The 19,214-nt window shown below is 58.5% G+C and overlaps 1 protein-coding gene across 5 annotated transcripts; it reads left to right on the top strand.

Annotated features, from left to right (window-relative positions):
- Positions 1 to 971: 971 nt before the first annotated feature.
- GGT5 (gamma-glutamyltransferase 5) lies at positions 972 to 18,192 on the top strand. 5 transcript variants are annotated; one of them, XM_069496754.1, is made up of 13 exons: positions 972 to 1,501; positions 8,662 to 8,792; positions 9,054 to 9,149; positions 9,599 to 9,794; positions 10,426 to 10,583; positions 10,978 to 11,124; positions 14,058 to 14,194; positions 14,490 to 14,680; positions 15,045 to 15,151; positions 15,265 to 15,315; positions 15,350 to 15,468; positions 15,592 to 15,702; positions 17,974 to 18,192. In XM_069496754.1, the coding sequence occupies exons 1-13, from the start codon at positions 1,329 to 1,331 to the stop codon at positions 18,118 to 18,120; spliced, it is 1,764 nt and encodes a 587-aa protein (XP_069352855.1). In that variant the 5' UTR covers positions 972 to 1,328; the 3' UTR covers positions 18,121 to 18,192. The 5 variants fall into 5 exon arrangements, with proteins under 5 accessions (XP_069352855.1, XP_069352857.1, XP_069352856.1 ...); XM_069496756.1 differs by lacking the exon at positions 9,054 to 9,149; XM_069496755.1 differs by lacking the exon at positions 15,265 to 15,315.
- Positions 18,193 to 19,214: the final 1,022 nt, after the last annotated feature.

The following is a 19,214-nucleotide window of genomic DNA, read 5'->3' as shown; positions in this document are numbered from 1 at the left end:
CTGGACATGGGGGCCTGGCAGGCTGCGTGGCCTGTGAGTGTGAGGACACAGTCCCTCTCTGGGCCTCAGTTTCTCTGCTGTGCCGGGAGGTGGGCAGACACCTGGGGCAGGTGACACTCACCAGGGAAGGCGGGGAGGACATGCGGGGGCCATGTAGGACTAGAGGAGTCCTGTCCCCTGTGGCCCTGCTGAGCCTGGTCCTGGGAACTTCTCGAGGGTCCTTACACCCCCAGCTTCTGAGGCTGGGGAGGACAGGGCCCAGGCTGCTGTCCCCAGGCGAGGAGGCACTGCCAGCCTGGGAACAGCAGGATGGACACCAGCAAGCAAGCTCGCAGCCGGGAGGGGCAGAGCAGCAGTGGGGCGGGGCCCAGGCAGGGCAGCCCCTCTCCCTGGAGGCTCTTGGCTCATCTCCAGGACGGCAGGTCCCAGGGACAGACGGTGCAGCAGGCGCTGGGTGCCCAGGGCTGGACGCCGGCCTGTCTGCATTCCCCACGTGGCGTCTTGCAGTCATGGGTGTTTGGTGCTCCCGAGTCTGCCTGTCCGAAGCTGAGGCTCCCTCCTGGTCACCCCGAGCCCCTCCCAGGCCAGGCTGCAGCTGAGCAGGGACATGAACCCGGGTCCTGAGTGACGCCACCTTGGGTCCCCACCCCCTCTGTCTCTTCAGCCCCACCTGGCTGCGGAGGCCGAGCTGCTGCCAGGGCAGCCTTGCCTGACCCAGGGGAGGAAGTCGGGGGGCCCGAGCCCTGCTTCCCTGGCCTTGCCAGGAACTGGCGAGTGGCCTGGGGGTTCCTGGCAGCCCTGCACCCTGATTTCCCGGGCGCAGCAGGCACCAAGTCCTCAGGCGGGTTGACGCGGGGTAACAGTGGGCGCCGGCAGGCGGGGCCGTGGGAGCGGCTAGCAGTGAGGGAGTTAACTGCAGCAGCTGGCTCCTTTCGGCAAGAAAAACTTCCCCTGGATGCTGTGCTGCTGGCCGCCCGCCAAGGACCAGGGGGGAGCTGAAAACTGGAAGTTGAGGCGTGAGCGACTCTGCCTCCGGAGTGAACACTGGGGAGCGCAGCAGCCGCCAGCCGCCTGCTGTCTGTCTGTCCGCTGCCGCTGCCGCCGTGTAGACCCGTCTGTCTGTCTGTCCACCCATCTGTGAGCCCGTCTCTGTCTGACCATCCTTCACTTACTGTGCTCTGTCCAGCTGCTTGTCTGTCTCTGGCTCCACGTGTCATCTGTCCAGTCATCCGTGGGTCCACCTGTGCATCTTCTTGTCCATCCATCTGTCCATCCGTCCGGCCGTCTGTCTGCCCGCCGGCCTCCCCTCTGCCCCTGGCCTCGGAGCCATGGCCTGGGGCCGCAGGACCACGGTCAGCCTGGTCTTGCTGGGGCTGACACTGGCGCTGGCCGTCATCGTGCCGGCTGTGCTCCTCTCTCACCGCCAGGCCCGCTGTGGCCCCCCAGCCTTTGCCCACGCTGCCGTGGCCGCCGACTCCAAGGTCTGCTCGGACATTGGACGGTGAGTTAGAGGCGGGAGGGTGGCCCCTGGCAGGAGATTTTGTAACTAGTGGTGAGGGAGCGGAGGAGGCGCACGTGTGTGTGTGTGTGTGTGCACGTGTGTGCATGTACGCTGGCCCGTGAGGCAGGGGCCGTGTGAGTTTGGGCTCCTGCACTGGCCAGACGTGGGTGCAAGGAGGCAGCCCCAGGGGGCCCTTTCCCAGAACAGGTGGTGGCGGTGCCCACAGGGTGGACGGGGCAATGGCAGGGAGGGCGGGTGGTGCATGAGTCCGTTCCTGGCTCCAGGGCTCAGGGGGTCCCATTTGCACACACACACGGGAGTCGGTCTGTCCAGCCTACCCCATGGCCGGTGCTGGCCCTTCATTGAGGCTGTGTCAGTTCTCCAAGGTTGGGGTCCTCTCAAAGCGGTGTGGGCAAGGGGGTTCAGGGGCCCCCCATATGGGTACCAGCCTCCTGGGGCGCACACAGTGCTGCCAGGGCCGGTCCCCACAAACCCACAAGCCCGGGACCACATCTCGGGTCTCTTAGACCGGGGAACCCGGTGCCCTCCCTCCCGTCCTCCCTCCCCGTGTCAGGGCCCGGGTGAGAGAACGTTGTGAGGGTGTGGCAGAGCGGGGCCACCGTTGGCGTTTCCTGACCCTGGTCCAGGAAGCCCAGCCCCAGGGAGGCTTCCGCTGCTGCAGGTGGGAAACGTGGCAGGACCCCCGCCCCTGCCTCCCACTGGGCCCGAGGAAATCCAGCCGGGCATCCCTTCCCTGCCAGCTAACGGTCTGCTTCCCAAAGGCGTGTCCTGCAGGCTGCTGTGAGGATCCCCGTGCTCTGTAACCTGGGGGCACAGCCCTAGAGTGACGGGGTGTGGCTGGGCCTGGGCACCGCTGGGCAAAGTGTGTTCCGAGCCCCCTTCCCGGCCTCCCTGCTCCGGCAGGCTTTCTCTTTCTGTTTGTCCATTCATTCACCTTTTCACTCCTTCCTCCATCCGTCCGTCCATCCATTGTCCATCTGTCCATTATCCATCTGTCCCTGCCCTGATTGCTTGTACCACCCCTTCCCCCTCCTGACCTGGGCTCTCCTCAGGGCTTTCTGTCCCCTCCCTCAGGGCAGACAATGGCAGCTCAGGGACACGTGGGGGCTGGCTGCTGCTTGGTCTCCCCAGGGGGCTCCCAGCGGGTGAGGCCACCTGCCACCCTTGGCGGTGCCCCTGCCTGCCCAGGAGGACATGCAGAGACGTGGCGCCCACTCACACCTGCAGTTACAGAGACGCAAATGGGGCTGGAGGATCCCCGCTGGGCACATGGCCCCGGGGAGTGGGGGCTGGGCCCGCTGTGTCTCCCCGAGTCTGTGCGGGGTCCCCATGGCATGCCCTGCCGTGTGCGTGAATCTCAGGGGGTGGGGTCTCTGAGCCTCTCCCTCGTCGACCCTCCCTCAGTGAGGCAGGAGGATGTGGTTTGTCCCCAGTGTTTGGGGACACACAACTCCCTCTGCTTCCTGTTTTAAGAAGGCAGGAGTGGGAGGGAGCCTGGGGCCGCCCCAGCTGCTGCTGTGGAACCGGGATCTTTCAACCCTGGGACCCTGCCGGGGCTGGCAGGGGCTTCAGGAAGGTGCCTGGTGCTGTGTCCTCCTGGCCAAGATCCCTCCCTGCAGGGACACCTGGCCACGAGGATGCAAGGTCTGCCAGGGCCACCTGCAGCCCAGGTTCCTTCCTCCCACCTGTCCCCCCTCTCCCCACCAAATGCCCCCCGCCCTGGCCCCCAGCAGGCCCTCCCAGAGGTCCCCACTCTGTGAGCTCCTGGTTCTCTCCAGGGATCAGGCCTTCTGCTGCAGTCAGCCCCTGCGTGCACGGTCCTAGGGTTTATGTGCGCGGGGACCCAGCAGCCTGCCTGGGAAACACACAACAGGAGTGTGGCGACGGTGAGGTCTGTCGTCTTCCCGTGTAATGTCCCTCTTTTGATCCTTGTCTGAACACATAAATGTGTGTTTGCAAAAAAGGGGATTTTCTAAACCTATCTGTTATTTCTTCCCCATTCATTAGCTGGTGTCCTGTAAAGAGCTCCCCTCCCAACCTTGACATTCTTGAGTATTACTAGTGACTCGTGGATTATTCTTATTATTTTTAATTATAGGGACAGGGTCCCACTCTGTCACCAAGGGTGGTGCCCAGGCTGAGGTGTAGTGGCACAATCATAGCTCACCGAAGTCTCAAACTCCTGGGCTCAAGTGATCCTCCTGCCTTAGCCTCCTGAGTAGCTGGGACTATGGGCTCGCACCACCATGCCTGACTGATTCTTAAATTTTTTTGTAGAGACAGGGGTCTGGCTATGTTGCCCAGGCTGGTCTCAAACTCCTGACCTCAAGTGATCCTCCTGCCTCGGCCTCCCAAAGTGCTGCTCCCAGCCTGTTATTTTAACTCAATGTTATAATCCATCACCATTATTATTCTTTTTGATGCTCAAATTGTCACAAACGTGAGCAGTGGGAGCCCCTTTAAGCCAGCAACTATGTTCTTCTACATGTCTTCACTGGTGTTAGAGAACTTTCTTGCCTGTTAGCATGGGGATGTTCAGTATCAACCTGAACATTCCCTCACCCAGATCAGAAATGGGGAATTGGTGGAGAAGGTATTTTAGGAACTAAGAGCCGGATGCTGGGAGTGCTTGTTCCAACTGGGACGCCCTCACTTGCAGGTTGCTTCTGTTCACAGGGCCAGAAAAAACATATTTATAAAGTAAAACAAACAAACAAACAAACAAACAAAAAACCCCAAAAGCTAATGTGAGTCCAGACTGACAGCTCCAGTTCAAATCCACCACGACAGGGACTATCGTGGTCTTCCCTCCCTGCATTTAGCCACCCAGCTGCCCTGGCGAAAGAGGTGTCCGAGAATATTCACGCATTGACTTTCTTGCTCCATCCCAACATACTCACGAAACGGTTGCAGGATTACTTCAGCCACAGCGCCACGACAGATAACAGATCTGCTGGGTAAAATTCAAGATGTCTTTGCAGGGTTCTTGGTGTTGCTGTTCTTAGCCTATATACCAAGAAGATGCACAGTTAATTAAATTCTTTTTCTTTGTGGTTGTGCTATTAGTTCAACGTACGAATAGCTTAATTCTTTAGGGTTTTCTATTTTCATCCTTTTTGTTTTAATTTCACTTTTGAATAAAATGTCAAAAGTATATAAAAAGGTACACTCAGAGGTCTTAGTCTCATTTATATTACCTTTCCCATTTCCTATTTGCTCTTCAAGAGGGAACCACTGATATTTGTTTCTGATTTATTTTTCCTGTGTTCATTTTTTTCCTTTTTAAGAAGAAAAAAGATGGCTCATATCTTTAATCCCAGCACTTTAGGAGGCCAAGGCAGAAGGATCACTTGAGGTCAGGAGTTCAAGACAAGCCTGAGCAAGAGCGAGACCACATCTCTAGGAAAAATAGAAAAATTAGCTGGGCATGGGGGCATGCACCTGTAGTCCCAGCTACTCGGGAGGCTGAAGTAGGAGGATCACTTCAGCCCAGGAGTTTGAGGCTGCAGTGAGCTATGATTGTGCCACTGCACTCCAGCTTGGGTGACAAAGCAAGACCCTATATTTCTTAAAAAAAAAAAAAAAATGTTAGAGTAGATTATTTTAGAGATTACAACATGCATCCTTCATTTATCAAAGTCTAACATCAGTTAGTACTTTTATCCTCTTCCTATATAAAACTTTGGAACTAACTAAATTTACCCCATAATGACTCGTATGCTACTATTTCTGAGTATTTTAAAAATGTGAGTGTATGTGTGCATATATGTGTCTGTGTGTATTCAGTGTCCTTTAGACCTGTTTATGTTGCTAGTGCAGAGCTACATGAAAGTAAAGAGAATCGTGTAGTGAGGGCTTATGTATCCTTCATCCAACTCCAACAGCAATCTTACAGCCATGCTAATTTCACACGTATTCGCTTCTGCTCACCCTCCCCATATTATTCCAATGTAAATCCCAGATATATAATTTGCCCCTAAGTATTTCAGTATGTTTTATTTATTTTTAAACCCCAAAAGATAGGATCGTTTTCTGTATTACTATAATTTTATACCATTAACATTCATTTAGATTTACCCACACATTTACCGCTTCTGTTGCTCTTTATGTATAAAAATATCTTCATTCCACTTTCTCTGTTGCGGGATATCCTTAGTGGGCACAGGGTTCCAGGTTGGCAGGTGTTTTCTTTCCTTGCTTTGCAAACATCATTCGCTTGTCTCTGCTGAGAAGCCAGCCCTCGGTCCGCTTTGGCTCCTTTGAAGGCAATCTGTTTTTTTTCCTTTTGAAAAGTTTTATCTCTGGCTCTGAGCAGTTTTATGTTGGTGTGTTTAGGTGGCTCTTTAGAAAATTCTCGGTCTCATCTCTTCCAGCTTTGCTTCTTCCCCATCTCTCTCTCCTGTCCTGGGACTCGGGTTTCACGTGACTTACAGCTTCTCATGGCATCCCCTGTGTCTCTCAATGTGTCTCCTGCACGTTCTGTCCTTTTTCCTGTCTGTACTTCACTTTGGATATTTTGTATCAAACTACCTCCCCGTTCACTAACCTTTTTCATTTTCCGTGTTTGTGTCTCATCTGCTGTTAATCAGCTATTAGAATTGGGCTCCTAGTTCCATTTTTTTATAGTTGCCAGTTCTCTGATTAAATTCTTCATCTCACCTTTCTATCCTTGAATACAGGTAAAGTCTGGGGTCTGAAACTTTCACGCTCGGAGATCCTGTGGCTCTTTTTAAAGTTGCCTCTGCTTTCTCTTGGGCTTCGTTCCTGCTGTCTCATTTCCTCGTTGGCTTGGTGGTTTTAATTTCGCGCCGGAGGGCATGTATAAAAGTTGTATAATATTCCAGGATGTGCACGTCAGGAAGGAAAAGAAAAAGAAAAAAAGGAAAAAAAATTGTATAATAAATTTTAGAAATAATTTTGAGGCTAGGATTCTGAAATTCTGGGATCTCTTTCACCTGGTTTGAGTGGCAGATAATTTGAAGCTGGGTCGCAGTGCTCGGGAGGGCTGCTCTGTTTCTGGCTGTCACTCCTGGAGTGAGGACAGCGCCCCCCCGCCCCCCCGCCCCCGCCAAATGTGGGGTGTTACAGCAGTCCCCTCTCCCAGCCGCACGAGGATATCAAAAGCACTGCTTTAGCCAGGCGCGGTGGCTCACACCTGCAGTACCAGCTACTCCAGAGGCGGAGCGGGGAGGATCGCTGGAGCAGGAGTTGGAGACCAGCCTGGGCAACGTAGCAAGATCCTATCTCTTAAAAAAATTTTTTTAAAGTGCACTGCTCTGCCTCTCAGCCCCCTCTTTCGGGATTGACAGTCACTTTGAGGGAAAAGCCAGCCCCGCCTCTCTCCAGCCCTGTAATTCACTGCCTCCAATGCCTTTGAGCAAATATTTTCTATGTTCCTGGGTTTTTTAGTTCTCTGTGGGAAGTTTGGCCTGAATTATAGTCTCCCAATACCAGGAAGTCTGATTTACGTTTAACGGATTATTTTGCTAAAATGTAAGAGAAAAAGGCAGCCGCAGGGGCCCAGGTAGGAGAGGCTGCTGGCTTGGGCCAGGGTGGGGCGGTGGAGGTACAACCAGCCGGATTCGCTGGTGGGTGGGGATGTGGGGAGAGAAGGAAGTGACCAGCCGGGGATGACTCCAAGGCTTATGTGCCAGGTGAAAGGGTGAACGGGTGTGTCATTTTCTAAGAGTGAGGACAAGGAGAGGGGCCCTAGCGGGGCAGGGGTAGGAGGAAAGTCAAAAGTGCACTTTAGGTCGTGGGAAGTGGGAAGTGCTTCCCAGGCACCCAGGGGAGGTGTCTGTGCACAGCTGGGCCTGCGTGTCTGGAGTGCAGGGGAGGCGACTGGCCTGGAGATAAAATTTGGGATCATGAGGACAGAGGCTGCATTGTATGCCACGGGCTTGGATGAGCTGACCCGGGACCCAAGACCCAGGACCGAGCCCTGACAGCAGGAGGCCAGGGAGACAGCGCCTGGCGCAGGGGGTCCTGGAAGCCGCCTGCAGCAGGGAAGGGCTTCCAGGCCGGGGGTGGCGGCAGGCGGGCAGCCAGCGGGGTGGGGAAGCGAAGGCACGCTCCATTTAGTGAGGAGACGAGCCCTTTGTCTAGGGTGGGAATTGGCAGGGTTTTCCCCCTCAGTTTGTCGTTTGGCTTCGTTTATAGTGTCCTAATCTCATCAAAGGTTAGTTCTTCTGCCTGGCTGCAGCAGTCTGGTTTTTTTCATGCCTCTGGCTCCGTGCTCTCTGTCCCATTCCGAGGTCCCGTGTGCCCCCGTGTGAGCCCAGGGCAGGGACACAGGTTCAGGGGCTGGGCAGTGCTGGAGTCCCAGAGGGGCTGGCCTGGTCAGGCCCCAGGTACCCGAGCTGAGGGACCGCTGGGGCCAGAGGTCTCATGGGGTGTCATCCGCAGGGGACCCAGGGCCGCTCCCTCTTTGGGCCTTGGTGTCCCCTCTGTAAATGCTGGCTTCTCGAGGTGCTGGGGAGCATTCCTGGATGTGCGGGGGCAGGCAGCCCTCGGTGAGCTGTGCGGGGGCAGGCAGCCCTCGGTGAGCTGTGCAGGGCTGTGCCCCAGGGACAGGGGTCCTCGGGACACAGGCCAGTCTGACCCGCACCTTGGAGCTGAGGGGCGTCTCCCTTGCTGCCCGTGGACAGATGGGGAGGCTGAGGACAGACAGTGTTGTGCCCTGGTGGCAGGGCAGGACCCCGGGGTTGCCTCCCAAAGGGCAGCCCCGAAGGGGTTGGGGCCAGCGTGTCTCCAGTGAGATGGCGAGTGGTGTCCTAGGGTGGGCTCCGGGACCAGTGGGAGGGACCGAGGGGTGGCCTAGGCCTGGAGCTGCCTGTGACAGATGAGTGGGTGCTGCTGGGAGCACCTAGGGAATAATGGCAGCAGAAGAACTTTGCAAACTGAGAAGTGCCTTGAATATGGCAAAGGTCGGTGTGAATGGCATCACACTTTGCAATCTGTAGAGTGCTGTGGACCTGTGAGTGGCTGGATTTGAAGGGGTGGCCTGGTGTGTTCTCTGCCCCAGCCTGGGTTTGGTGGCAGCACATGGGCTGCCTGCCTGTCACCATTCCCCAGTGAGTGCCAGGTGGGGAGGCTGGGGGAGGGGAGCCCCGCCGCTGACTCTGAGTCGCGTCCCCTAGAGCCATCCTCCAGCGGCAGGGCTCACCTGTGGACGCCGCCATCGCGGCTCTGGTCTGCACTGGCATCGTCAACCCTCAGAGCATGGGCCTGGGCGGAGGGGTCATCTTCACCATCTACAATGCAACGACAGGTGGGCCCCCCACGTGACCCCCACGGGGACGATGAGCTTGTCCACACCACTGGGCAACCACTGCCCGAGCCCCTTCCCGGTGCTCCGGGGGGGTCCCCACCTGCTCCCTTCACCTTGGTTGTGCAAAGCCCGGCGTCAGGTCCTGTCCCGACTATTAGCACAGGAGCCATCTCATGATGCAGAGAGGGAAACTGAGGCCTAGAGTAGGCGAGGGCTGTCTGAGGGGGCCATGACCTCTTGCTTGCCCTGCCCTGACCCCAGGGAAGGTGGACGTCATCAACGCCCGGGAGACGGTGCCGGCCGGATCGTCCCCGGGCCTGCTGGACCAGTGTGACAAGGCCCAGCCACTGGGCACAGGTGAGGCCGAGGTGGGGATCCCGCTCTCAGCCCACCAGGCCACGGGGCGGACAAGCACTCCCCCCTGAAGGGGCAGTGTGCCTCCTGGGCAGGCTGGGACACCCTGGCACTAGGGGCCGGGAGCTGTGGGCAGTCCCCATGCTCTGGGGCTGGGAAGGTCCTCCTGGGGGAGGGGCCCTCCGGGAGGGGGATCCAGGGAGGGGGCCAGGCTGGGCAATGCCCCGAGGGCTCAGTGGACACGGTCGGTGGGGTGGGGGGGGCAGGGCTCCGGGGCCAGTTTGTGCAGGGCCGGGGCGGCGCCAGGGAGGTTGAACAGGGAGGGACGAGGTCGATGTGGGCTCCAGAAAGTTTATTCTGGCTGCCATGGCAGGGGGCCCACGTGCAGGGTGACGGGGAACCCCTGGGCAGGACTGGCAGCCACAGGGCTGAGGGCGGGGTGTGTGGTGCAGGGGCCCGGTGGATCGGGGTGCCCGGGGAGCTCCGCGGCTACGCCGAGGCCCACCGCCGCCACGGCCGCCTGCCCTGGGCGCAGCTGCTCCAGCCCACCATCGCGCTGCTCCGAGGGGGCTACCGCATACCCCCCGTCCTCAGCCAGTTCCTGAACCACAGCCTCCTGCGGCCTGCCTTGAAAGCGTCCAGCCTGAGGTGAGCCCTACACGGTGGCCCTGGGCTCCCCGAGGCTCCTGGGCTCAAGGCCGCGTCCTGTCTGAGCCCAGCCTGCACCCAGCTCTGCCTTGGTCTCCCCTCGCGCTGGGGGGTTGATCCTCGGGCGAGCGGGGGGCCCTAAGGCCAGGATGGCCAGTACTTTTCGGTTTCACTTCCCAGACCTCTGGCTCCACATGGCAGAACCTAACGCCGAGGGGCTTAGGTCCGGGGAGTGGGGGGGACTTTATTGTCCAAGTGATAGGACTCCAGGGGCGTGCATTGGGGCTCTGCCACCCGCACTCGGGCCCTGGCCTCCCTCTCACTGTGGTGTGGCGGGAGGGTTCCTGCTGCCCCCTTGCCCACCTGCCAGCCCACTGACAGGTTCTCCAGGGGTGTGGAGGGGACAGGCCCCAAGTGAACACCGACCCCACTGGGGAACGTGCCCTCCCTGGGCCAGGGCCGTGAGCGGGGTGGGTGGTGTCAGCCCCACCCTCTCCTGGAGAATCTGTCCCCCTGCTGTTCGCCCCAGCACCTCAGGACCCCAGGCCACGGCTGTCCCCTCATAGGGTCCTGAGGACCCCACAAGATCCCACCCTGGGCCCACCCTGAGGCTGTGCGCATCCCCCCCTAGGCAGCTCTTCTTCAACGGGACAGAACCCCTGAAGCCTCAGGACCCGCTCCCGTGGCCTGCGCTGGCCGCCACCCTGGAGACGGTGGCCACGGAGGGTGCGGAGGCCTTGTACACAGGCAGGCTGGGCCGCATGCTGGTGGAGGACGCTGCCAAGGAAGGTCAGCCTCGCCCAGGTCCTGCGTCCCGGCCCCGGGCAGGCCCCTCTCCGGCTTCTGCCTCTGGACCCCTGTGATCAAGGACCCCGAGAAGCAGAGGCCCTGAGAGTGCGGGCAGCAGAGGGGGTCACCCCAGCCAAGCGGGCCTGGGTGTCCAGCTCCTGCTCCCACCCTCCCGTCCTGTCCCCAACCCTCCAGCCTCCGGCCCCTGTCCACCGTCAATGCCTGGCTCCAAGGGCCCAGCCCTGAGGCCACCATGCACAGACCCACTGTCACCCTCCGGGTCCATGAGGCTAGGGGACGAGGGAAACCCTGTTGTGTGACCAAGAGCCGGCAGCTAACCCTCTCCGCCTCAGTCTCCCCTTCTGTACATGGAGCCCTCCCTGTCTCACCCCAGGGAGCATTCTGACCCTGCAGGACCTGGCCGAGTTCCAGCCTGAAGTGGTGGACGCGCTGCAGGTGCCCCTGGGGGACTACACGCTGTACTCGCCGCCGCCGCCTGCAGGGGGCGCCATTCTGGGCTTTGTCCTCAAAGTGCTGAAAGGTAAGACCCCGGGGAGTCCCACCCAGAACCCACCCCTCTGGGAGCCCCAGCTCCAAGCCCGTGGGTGGCCCCTGCCTTTTCCAGCCCAGCCTCATCCTCTAGGAGCTGGACTAACGGAAGCACGACCCGGAAGGCAGGGCGGTGGGAACCCGCCAGGGTGGCGCGTTTCAGAGCTGGGCTCTGGTTCAGTCCTTATTCGGGGCTTTGCTGAAGGGTCTGACCTCATCCACCTGGAGTCCTGCTCCTAGCTAGTGACCCAGTCCCCGGGCACAGGAGCAGGTGGGCTCTGCAAGAGGTCAGGGGTGTGCACCCAGCATGACGCCCAGCCCAGCCTAGGCCAGCCTGCAGCGGGGTCCTGGCGGTGCCCGGGCCTGGGGCTGCCCAAGGCTAGCTTAGTATTAGTGTCGTGTGGCTGCTGTAACAAACGACCACAAACCTGGTGACTTAAAATAACAAAGAAATTTATTCTTGCTGGGCGCAGTGGCTCCCGCCCATAATCCTAGCACTCTGGGAGGCTGAGGTGGGAGGATCCCTTGAGGCCAGGAGTTCGAGACCAGCCTGAGCAAGAGCGAGACTCCGTCTCTACAAAAAATAAGCAAAATTAGTCAGGCGTGGTGGCAGGTACCTGTAACCCCAGCTACTCGGGAGGCTGAGGCAGGAGGATCACTTGAGCCCAGGAGTTGGAGGTTGCTGTGAGCTATGATGACACCACTGCACTCCAGCCTGGGCGACAGAGCGAGACCCTGTCTCGGAAAAAAAAAAAGAAAAAAAGAAAAAAAAAAGAAAGAAAAAAAAAAGAAAAGAAATTTATTGTATCACATTTCTGGAGGCCAGAAGTCCATTATCAAGGTGTTCCCAGGGCCACATTCCCTCCAAGGGCTCTACAGGAGAATCAGTTTTCTGCTTTGTCAACCTACATAACAAACAAACGAGGCTGTCTAAAAGAAAATGAGGTTTATTCAGGAACAGGCATCGCAGTGGGAATGTACGTGTCATAGTAAACTATGTGCATGTATGTTCAGGGAGGTAAAGGAAAATGAATGCTCTTAAAGGAAAAAGTGGGGAGGATTACGTACTCATTTTGCAATAATTATTCTTTCTTTCTTTCTTTCTTTCTTTTTTTTTTTTGAGACAAAGTCTCGTTCTGTTCCCTGGGCTAGAGTGCCGTGGCATCAGCCTAGGTCACAGCAACCTCAAACTCTTGGCCTTAAGCGATCCTCCTGCCTCAGCCTCCAGAGTAGCTGGGACTACAGGCATGCGCCACCATGCTTGGCTAATTTTTTCTGTATATATTTTTATTATTTTTTTTATTTTTTATTTTTTTGAGACAGAGTCTCACTCTGTTGCCCAGGCTTAGAGTGAGTGCCGTGGTGTCAGCCTAGCTCACAGCAACCTCAAACTCCTGAGCTCAAGGGATCCTCCTGCCTCAGCCTCCCGAGTAGCTGGGACTACAGGCATGCGCCACCATGCCTGGCTAATTTTTTCTATATATATTTTTAGCTGTCCATATAATTTCTTTCTATTTTTAGTAGAGATGGGGTCTCGCTCTTGCTCAGGCTGGTCTCGAACTCCTGAGCTCAAACGATCCGCCCACCTCGGCCTCCCAGAGTGCTAGGATTACAGGCGTGAGCCACCATGCCCAGCCTGAGATAATTATTCTTTTTTTTTTTTTTTGGAGACAGAGTCTCGCTTTGTTGCCCAGGCTAGAGTGAGTGCCGTGGCGTCAGCCTAGCTCACAGCAACCTCAAACTCCTGGACTTAAGCGATCCTACTGCCTCAGCCTCCCGAGTAGCTGGGACTATAGGCATGCGCCACTATGCCCGGCTAATTTTTTGTATATATATATATTTTAGTTGTCCATATAATTTCTTTCTATTTTTAGTAGAGACGGGGTCTCACTCTTGCTCAGGCTGGTCTTGAACTCCTGACCTTGAGCGATCCACCCGCCTCGGCCTCCCAGAGTGCTAGGATTACAGGCGTGAGCCACCACGCCCGGCCTATTCTTAACTACAAGCTGAATCACAGCCCGAGGGTGGACGGGCAGTGGCTGGGCAGCTGTCCCTGGAGAAGCATGTTTTGTGTAAGGTCGCGTGGCTTTCTTGCAGTGCTGTGGTTTCTGCAGTCTCTCGTGACAACTTTGCAGGAATACGAGTGTGAGAACCCTGCCTTTGAGCCTTCCCCGGCCCTATTTGTCAGGGTTTTTTAAAAACAAAAGTGGGCCGGGCGTGGTGGCTCACGCCTGTAATCCTAGCACTCTGGGAGGCCGAGGCGGGTGGATCGCTCAAGGTCAGGAGTTCGAGACCAGCCTGAGCAAGAGTGAGACCCCGTCTCTACTAAAAATAGAAAGAAATTATATGGACAACTAAAATATATATAGAAAAAATTAGCCGGGCATGGCGGCGCATGCCTATAGTCCCAGCTACTTGGGAGGCTGAGGCAGAAGGATCGCTTAAGCCCAGGAGTTTGCGGTTGCTGTGAGCTAGGCTGACGCCACGGCACTCTAGCCAGGGCAATAAAGCAAGACTCTGTCTCAAAAAAAAATAAATAAATAAAATAAAATAAAAACAAAAGTGACTCTGTTCTGATCCTGACCATTTTCACAGCCTCATCGAGCATCGGGGGCTGCCGGCGTTCCTTGGCTTGTGGCCGCATCATTGCAGTCTCGGCCTCTGTGTTCACACTGCCTCCCCCTCTCCTCTGTGTGTCCGTCCTATAGGGACACAGGTGGTCGCATTTAGGGCCCCGTCGGATAATCTGCTCCTCCCAACTCCCTAACATACTTTGCCATTTAAAGTAATAATTGCTCTTGTGCTGTATAAAGTCATATTCTCAGGCTCTGGGCATTAGGCATTAGGATGTGGATGAATCTTTTTGGGGGCCAATATCCAGCCCCCCACACGGTGAGCCCCACCTGCGCCCTGCCTCCTCCCCAGGGTTCAACTTCTCGGCAGAGTCGGTGGCCAGCCCCGAGGGGAGCGTGAACATGTACCACCACCTGGTGGAGACGCTCAAGTTTGCCGAGGGGCAGAGGTGGCGGCTGTGGGACCCTCGCAGCCACCTGGAAGTCCAGGTGAGCTTGCCTGGGGCCGGTGGGCGCCCTCTTCCCTGCTCCGGGGCTTGGCAGGAAGCGGGGGTCAGGCCTGGCAGGGGGGAGGTTGGAGAGATTTGAACGTGGTTCTCGGCCAGGCAGACAGGCAGTGGCCCAGGGCAGGGCTGGAAGGGACCCTGGGGTGGCAGGTGTGGGGCAGGTACAGCAGTGGCACCATTTCTCGAAGGGCCTGGTGACGGGCAGGGTCTGTGCCTAGGGCCCCCCAAGGATCCCACCTGGCCCCTCACTGTCCCCGCCCCCTGCCTGCCCATCCCAGAATGCCTCCCGAGACCTGCTGGGGGAGGCTTTTGCCCAGCACATCCGCCAGCAGATCGATGGCCGTGGGGACCACCAGCCCAGCCACTACCACCTGGCCGGGCCCTGGGGCCACAGGATGGGCACGGCGCACGTGTCTGTGCTGGCGGAGGACGGCAGCGCCGTGGCAGCCACCAGCACCATCAACACACCGTGCGTGGGGCCTGGGGCAGGCAGGCAGCCCCTCAGCTCCGCTCCCTGCACCGCCAGGCACCGCCAGCATGGCCGACCACCCCCAGGCCCCCTTGCTCACCCCACAGGGCAGCACCTTGCTTTTGCCCTCTCCCCTCTTCCCCTCCTGCACCCCTGACATCTCTGGCTGAAAAGGCTACTGCCGGGGTGGCCCCGAGCCAGGACTAACCTGGGCGTCCTAGTGGGGGGCACAGGTGGATCTTTGGGGACCCCTCCCGGGTGGTGCCAGGGAGAGAACAGCGGCTCCAGCATGCTGGAGGGCATGTGTGAGGTGAGGGGGTCCTGCAAGGGTGGCCCCAGCCCCGGCTCTGCCCCCCGCCTGCAGCTTTGGAGCGATGGTGTACTCACCACAGACCGGCATCCTCCTCAACAACGAGCTCCTCGACTTGTGCTGGAGACGCCGCCCGGGCCCCAGCGTCACCCCCCAACCCGGTGAGAGCGGGGGCTCCCACCCAGGTTCCACAGGGGCCCTGCTGGGGAGCGGAGGGAAGGTGGCCAGGCCGGGCACTGCGTGCCAACCCTCGGATGGGCCACTGTGTGCTCAGTGGTGAAAGGAGACAGGGTGGGTGGTGCTCCTGGGGGGTGTTGGCCCAGAAGTAAGGCTGCAGGTGGCACCTGTCTGGCCCCCAGTTCCAGGTGAACGGCCCCCATCGTCCATGGTTCCCTCTATCTTGATCAATGAAGCCCAGGGGTCGAAGCTGGTGATCGGCGGGGCTGGCGGGGAGCTCATCATCTCTGCCGTGGCCCAGGTGAGCCTGGGGCTTCCTGCTAGAGTCCCCGCTCTGGGCAACTGTCCTTGGGGTGGAGGCGTGAGGGCTGGTGTAGGGTAGTTGCTGCCCCCACATTCCCTGGACCCCCACTCTCTCCCCCAGGCCATCATGAACAAGCTGTGGCTTGGCTTTGACCTGAGAGGGGCCATTGCGGCCCCCATCCTACACGTCGACAGCAAGGGCCATGTGTCGTACGAGCCCAGCTTCAGCCAGGTGAGGCTGAAGTCCAAGCCCTCACTAGGTGGTGGTGACCCCATCAAGTCGATGCCGCTCAAAGGCCCCTGGGAGGAACTCAGCTACGGAGTGTCTTAGGCCAGGCTCATTTCAGCTTTGGGGGCCACAGGAGTTGAAGCCCTCAATGGGGGAGGCAGTCAGTGGCCTCCAGGGCAGTTCTGTGGCCTCGAATGCAGAGAACAGGGTGTTGTCTACACCTCTCCTGGGCTGAGGACCTCAGCACCTTGGTCTCTGGTCTGCCTGTATCATTTTTTGGAAGCTAGTTTTCCTGGCTGTGGCCTCTCAGGCTCTCCCTCATGGTGATTTGTTTCCTTGTGTGATTTTGCAACTTCCATTTGCGAGTTTATTCATAACAGAGGCTGTTTTTCCTCTGGGAGTCTGCAGAGTGATTTTGTTCCAGGGCGTTGGGGTATGTGTTGGTGTTGGTTCTTACAAACATTTTTTGGTTTCTCCACAAAAGCCCACAGCCCAGGAGCTGAGTTCTCTTGGCTGACTCCCCTCCCTCCCCAGACAGGCGGTCAAGCTTCCTCAGAGCTTCTCTGGCCGGGCGGGTGCCTTTGTTAGAATCTATTTAAAAGACTGACAAGTTTTGAAGGCTCCAGACTTTACACCCAAGATCAGTTCAGCTAGCTGGGGTTCAAGGTCGTTGAAGCGCCTTTCGTGTTATGAGCGTGTCTTGGTCTCAAGGCCGCCTTCCACGGCCCTCGCAACTCTGAGGACCATAGACTGGGGGCCTTTCGTCCAAAGAGGGTTAGTCCCTGAGAACCTTAGTCTTCAGACCTTAGCCTGGTAGACAAACTCCTGGAGTCTGAGGCCCTGTCTCCCTTTTCAGGGGCCTCCGAGTGGCAGGATGTCCCTCTCAGCGTCCTCGGGTTCCAGGGTCCTTGTCACTGGAGGCTCTCAGGATCCAGGCACATCCTCTCACCCCTTCCTCCTCATTCCTCGTCTGAGGCCTTACTTGGCAAACATCAATTCTCAGGGCCTGGTGCTCTGAGGACCTTGCTTGGACTCTGAGAATTTGGGAGGTGACAGTCTGGGGGCTGAATCCCACGAACCCAATGTCGGCAGCTCCCCTGGGGAGTCAGAGTGTCAGCTGTGCAGGTCTAGGGCTTTCCAGGGAGAAAACCCTAAACTCTGGGTTGGAGACCTTGAGTCTCCGGGGACCTTTGCAGCCCAGGGACTGGGGCAGGGAGAGTCTTTGATCTGCAGGGTCTTGGAGTTGGGCCACTGGACTCCAAAGAATGCAGTCTCTGAGGACTGAAAGGCCAGCTCTGGCCTCAGCAGTGAGGATCTCGGCCTTTAAGTCTAAGACATTGTGTGACAAGTATCTCAGGCACAGAGAGACTTATAGCCAAGGGGCAGGGCTCCGAAGACCTCGCCCTGCAGCAGCTCAGGTCGTGCGGCATCACCTGATGACACAGAGGTCCTGGTCCGGGGACTGCACTTGGTACCTAGGGGTCTCTGGAATCTCAGGCCCGGAGGGGCAAGGTTCTCAGCCCATTAGTCCAAAATGGTATGGAGAAACGTAGGTCCCACATGCCGGGGTTCTTGTCCCTACGGAGCGGTAGTGTGGGGACTATAACCCCGGGGCCAGGTACTTAGCATCTTAGAAACCAACACCGCAGGGCTTAGGGCCTGCTTTGGTCTCTAATCTCCTCAAAGTCCCCAGATTCGGGGTCTGGGGCCTGAGCCTGTAGGCCCCGTGCCCTGCGCAGCTCCCGCTCTGGGACCACCGGTGCCTCCAGCCGGGGGTTGAACTTCCTTGCATTTGTGGGTGTTCGGAGTGAACGGGACCTGCAGCTTCCGGTCCTTCTCGAGCCGAATCCTCCAATTCAGCCCTAAACTTGCGAGGTGTCGGGTCCTGAGGGGTTTGGTCGCTGCGTTCCTGGGTGTCCGAGGTCCTGAGTCTTCTCATCTGTGTGCTGAGATCGTGGGTCTTGTGTGGTCCGGCAGAGCGCCCGTCGTCGGTCCTGGATGCCGGGCACCGACCGGTTCTTGGTGCTTAATGTCCTGGGGTCCCGGGCGGGGAGACCCTGGCAGGGAGAGGGACCTTGAGTTGGGCAGTTGGTGATGTAGGGGGGACTCGGGGCTCCGAAGGCCTCAGCGTCAGCCTTCCGGAAGGCTTTGCTATCAAGGTCCCCAAAGTTGGTCCCCCCTGCGCATTCCTGGGCCCAGTCCCGCCTTCTGGTGGGCTTTCCCGTTTCCTGCCCAGGCCCCTCGCCTCCGTGAACCTGCCTCTCTCTTCTCCAGGAGGTGCAGAGGGGGCTCGGAGAACGCGGCCAGAGCCAGGCCCCGAGGCCCCGCTTCCTCAACGTGGTGCAGGCCGTGTCCCGGGAGGGCGCCTGCGTCTACGCCGCATCGGACGCGAGGAAGCGTGGGGAGGCCGCGGGCTACTGAAAGGCTGCTCTGTCCAGAGCCGGGACCTGGCCACCGGTCAGTCCTGCGCCCAGGCGAGATGTGGCAAGGGGACCAAGAACTCCGGCAGTCTCTGCACCCCTGGCTGGGGTCCAGCTGGGACTGGAAGAGGTGGGGACCAGCCTTGAAGACAGTCAATGATGGGGGCTGAGCCTCGCACCTGACCCCTCCCCGGGCCCCTTGTGGCCCTGCCCACCCACCCCCATCCCTCCGCAGGCCTCTGGCCAGGCCACTTGCCCACCCTCCCGACGTGTAGATCCCCCAGTCCAAGATTAAAGAGCAAGCCACACCATGGCCCGATTCAGCAGTTCTGAGTGGGGCGTGGGGACCCCCAGATAGCGCTCAGTGGGGCGCAGTGCCAAGCTCCACAACCTACCGCCACGGAGGCAGGGAAACTGAGGCCACAGACGGGCCAGGCCTCGCCCTAGCCACCTGTGGGCAGAGATAAGCACTCTCCCACTCTGTTCTGGCCATGGCACTGCCGAGATTCAACTGTGTGGCCAGCCCGGGGCCTGCGTGTTGGTGGGAAGGCAGGGGTGTGGCCTGGGACACCTGTCCCCGCCTCCTGGGGGGCCTTGGCCAAGGGCCATCTCTAGACTTTGTCATCTGTGCCAGGAAAAGGTTGGACAAAGCAAGACCCAAGAACACTTTCTCCAGCCCCGACACATCCTATTCCAGAGATCAGGGTGTCTCACCCTGGGCGCTGTCAACGTTTGGATGAAATGATTCTTTGTGGTGGGGGCTGTCTGCACACGTAGGATGCAGAGCAGCCTCCAAGCCTCCCAGCCTCTGCCTGCTCGATGCCCTAGCGCCCCTACCACACACGCTGAGATGTGACAACCAAAACTGTCTCAAGACACAGCCACATCACCCCTGGTTGGGAACCACTGCTCTAGACCAAAAATGAGCCCCCAACTGCCATGAATGGCTTAGCCAGCCACTGGGGGTGGGCTGCCCTCCCTGGGGGCTGGGGACCAGGGCGACTGGCTGGGGCCAGCCTGGGAAGGTCTAGCTTGTCACAGAGCATGACAGGTTCGTCCCTGTGTGTCAGGGAGAGGCAAGGGGACCCCTTTTGC

Source organism: Eulemur rufifrons, chromosome 21, assembly GCF_041146395.1.
Source record: "Eulemur rufifrons isolate Redbay chromosome 21, OSU_ERuf_1, whole genome shotgun sequence".
Lineage (NCBI taxonomy): Eukaryota > Metazoa > Chordata > Mammalia > Primates > Lemuridae > Eulemur > Eulemur rufifrons.
This window is presented reverse-complemented; position numbering and strand designations above follow the sequence as displayed.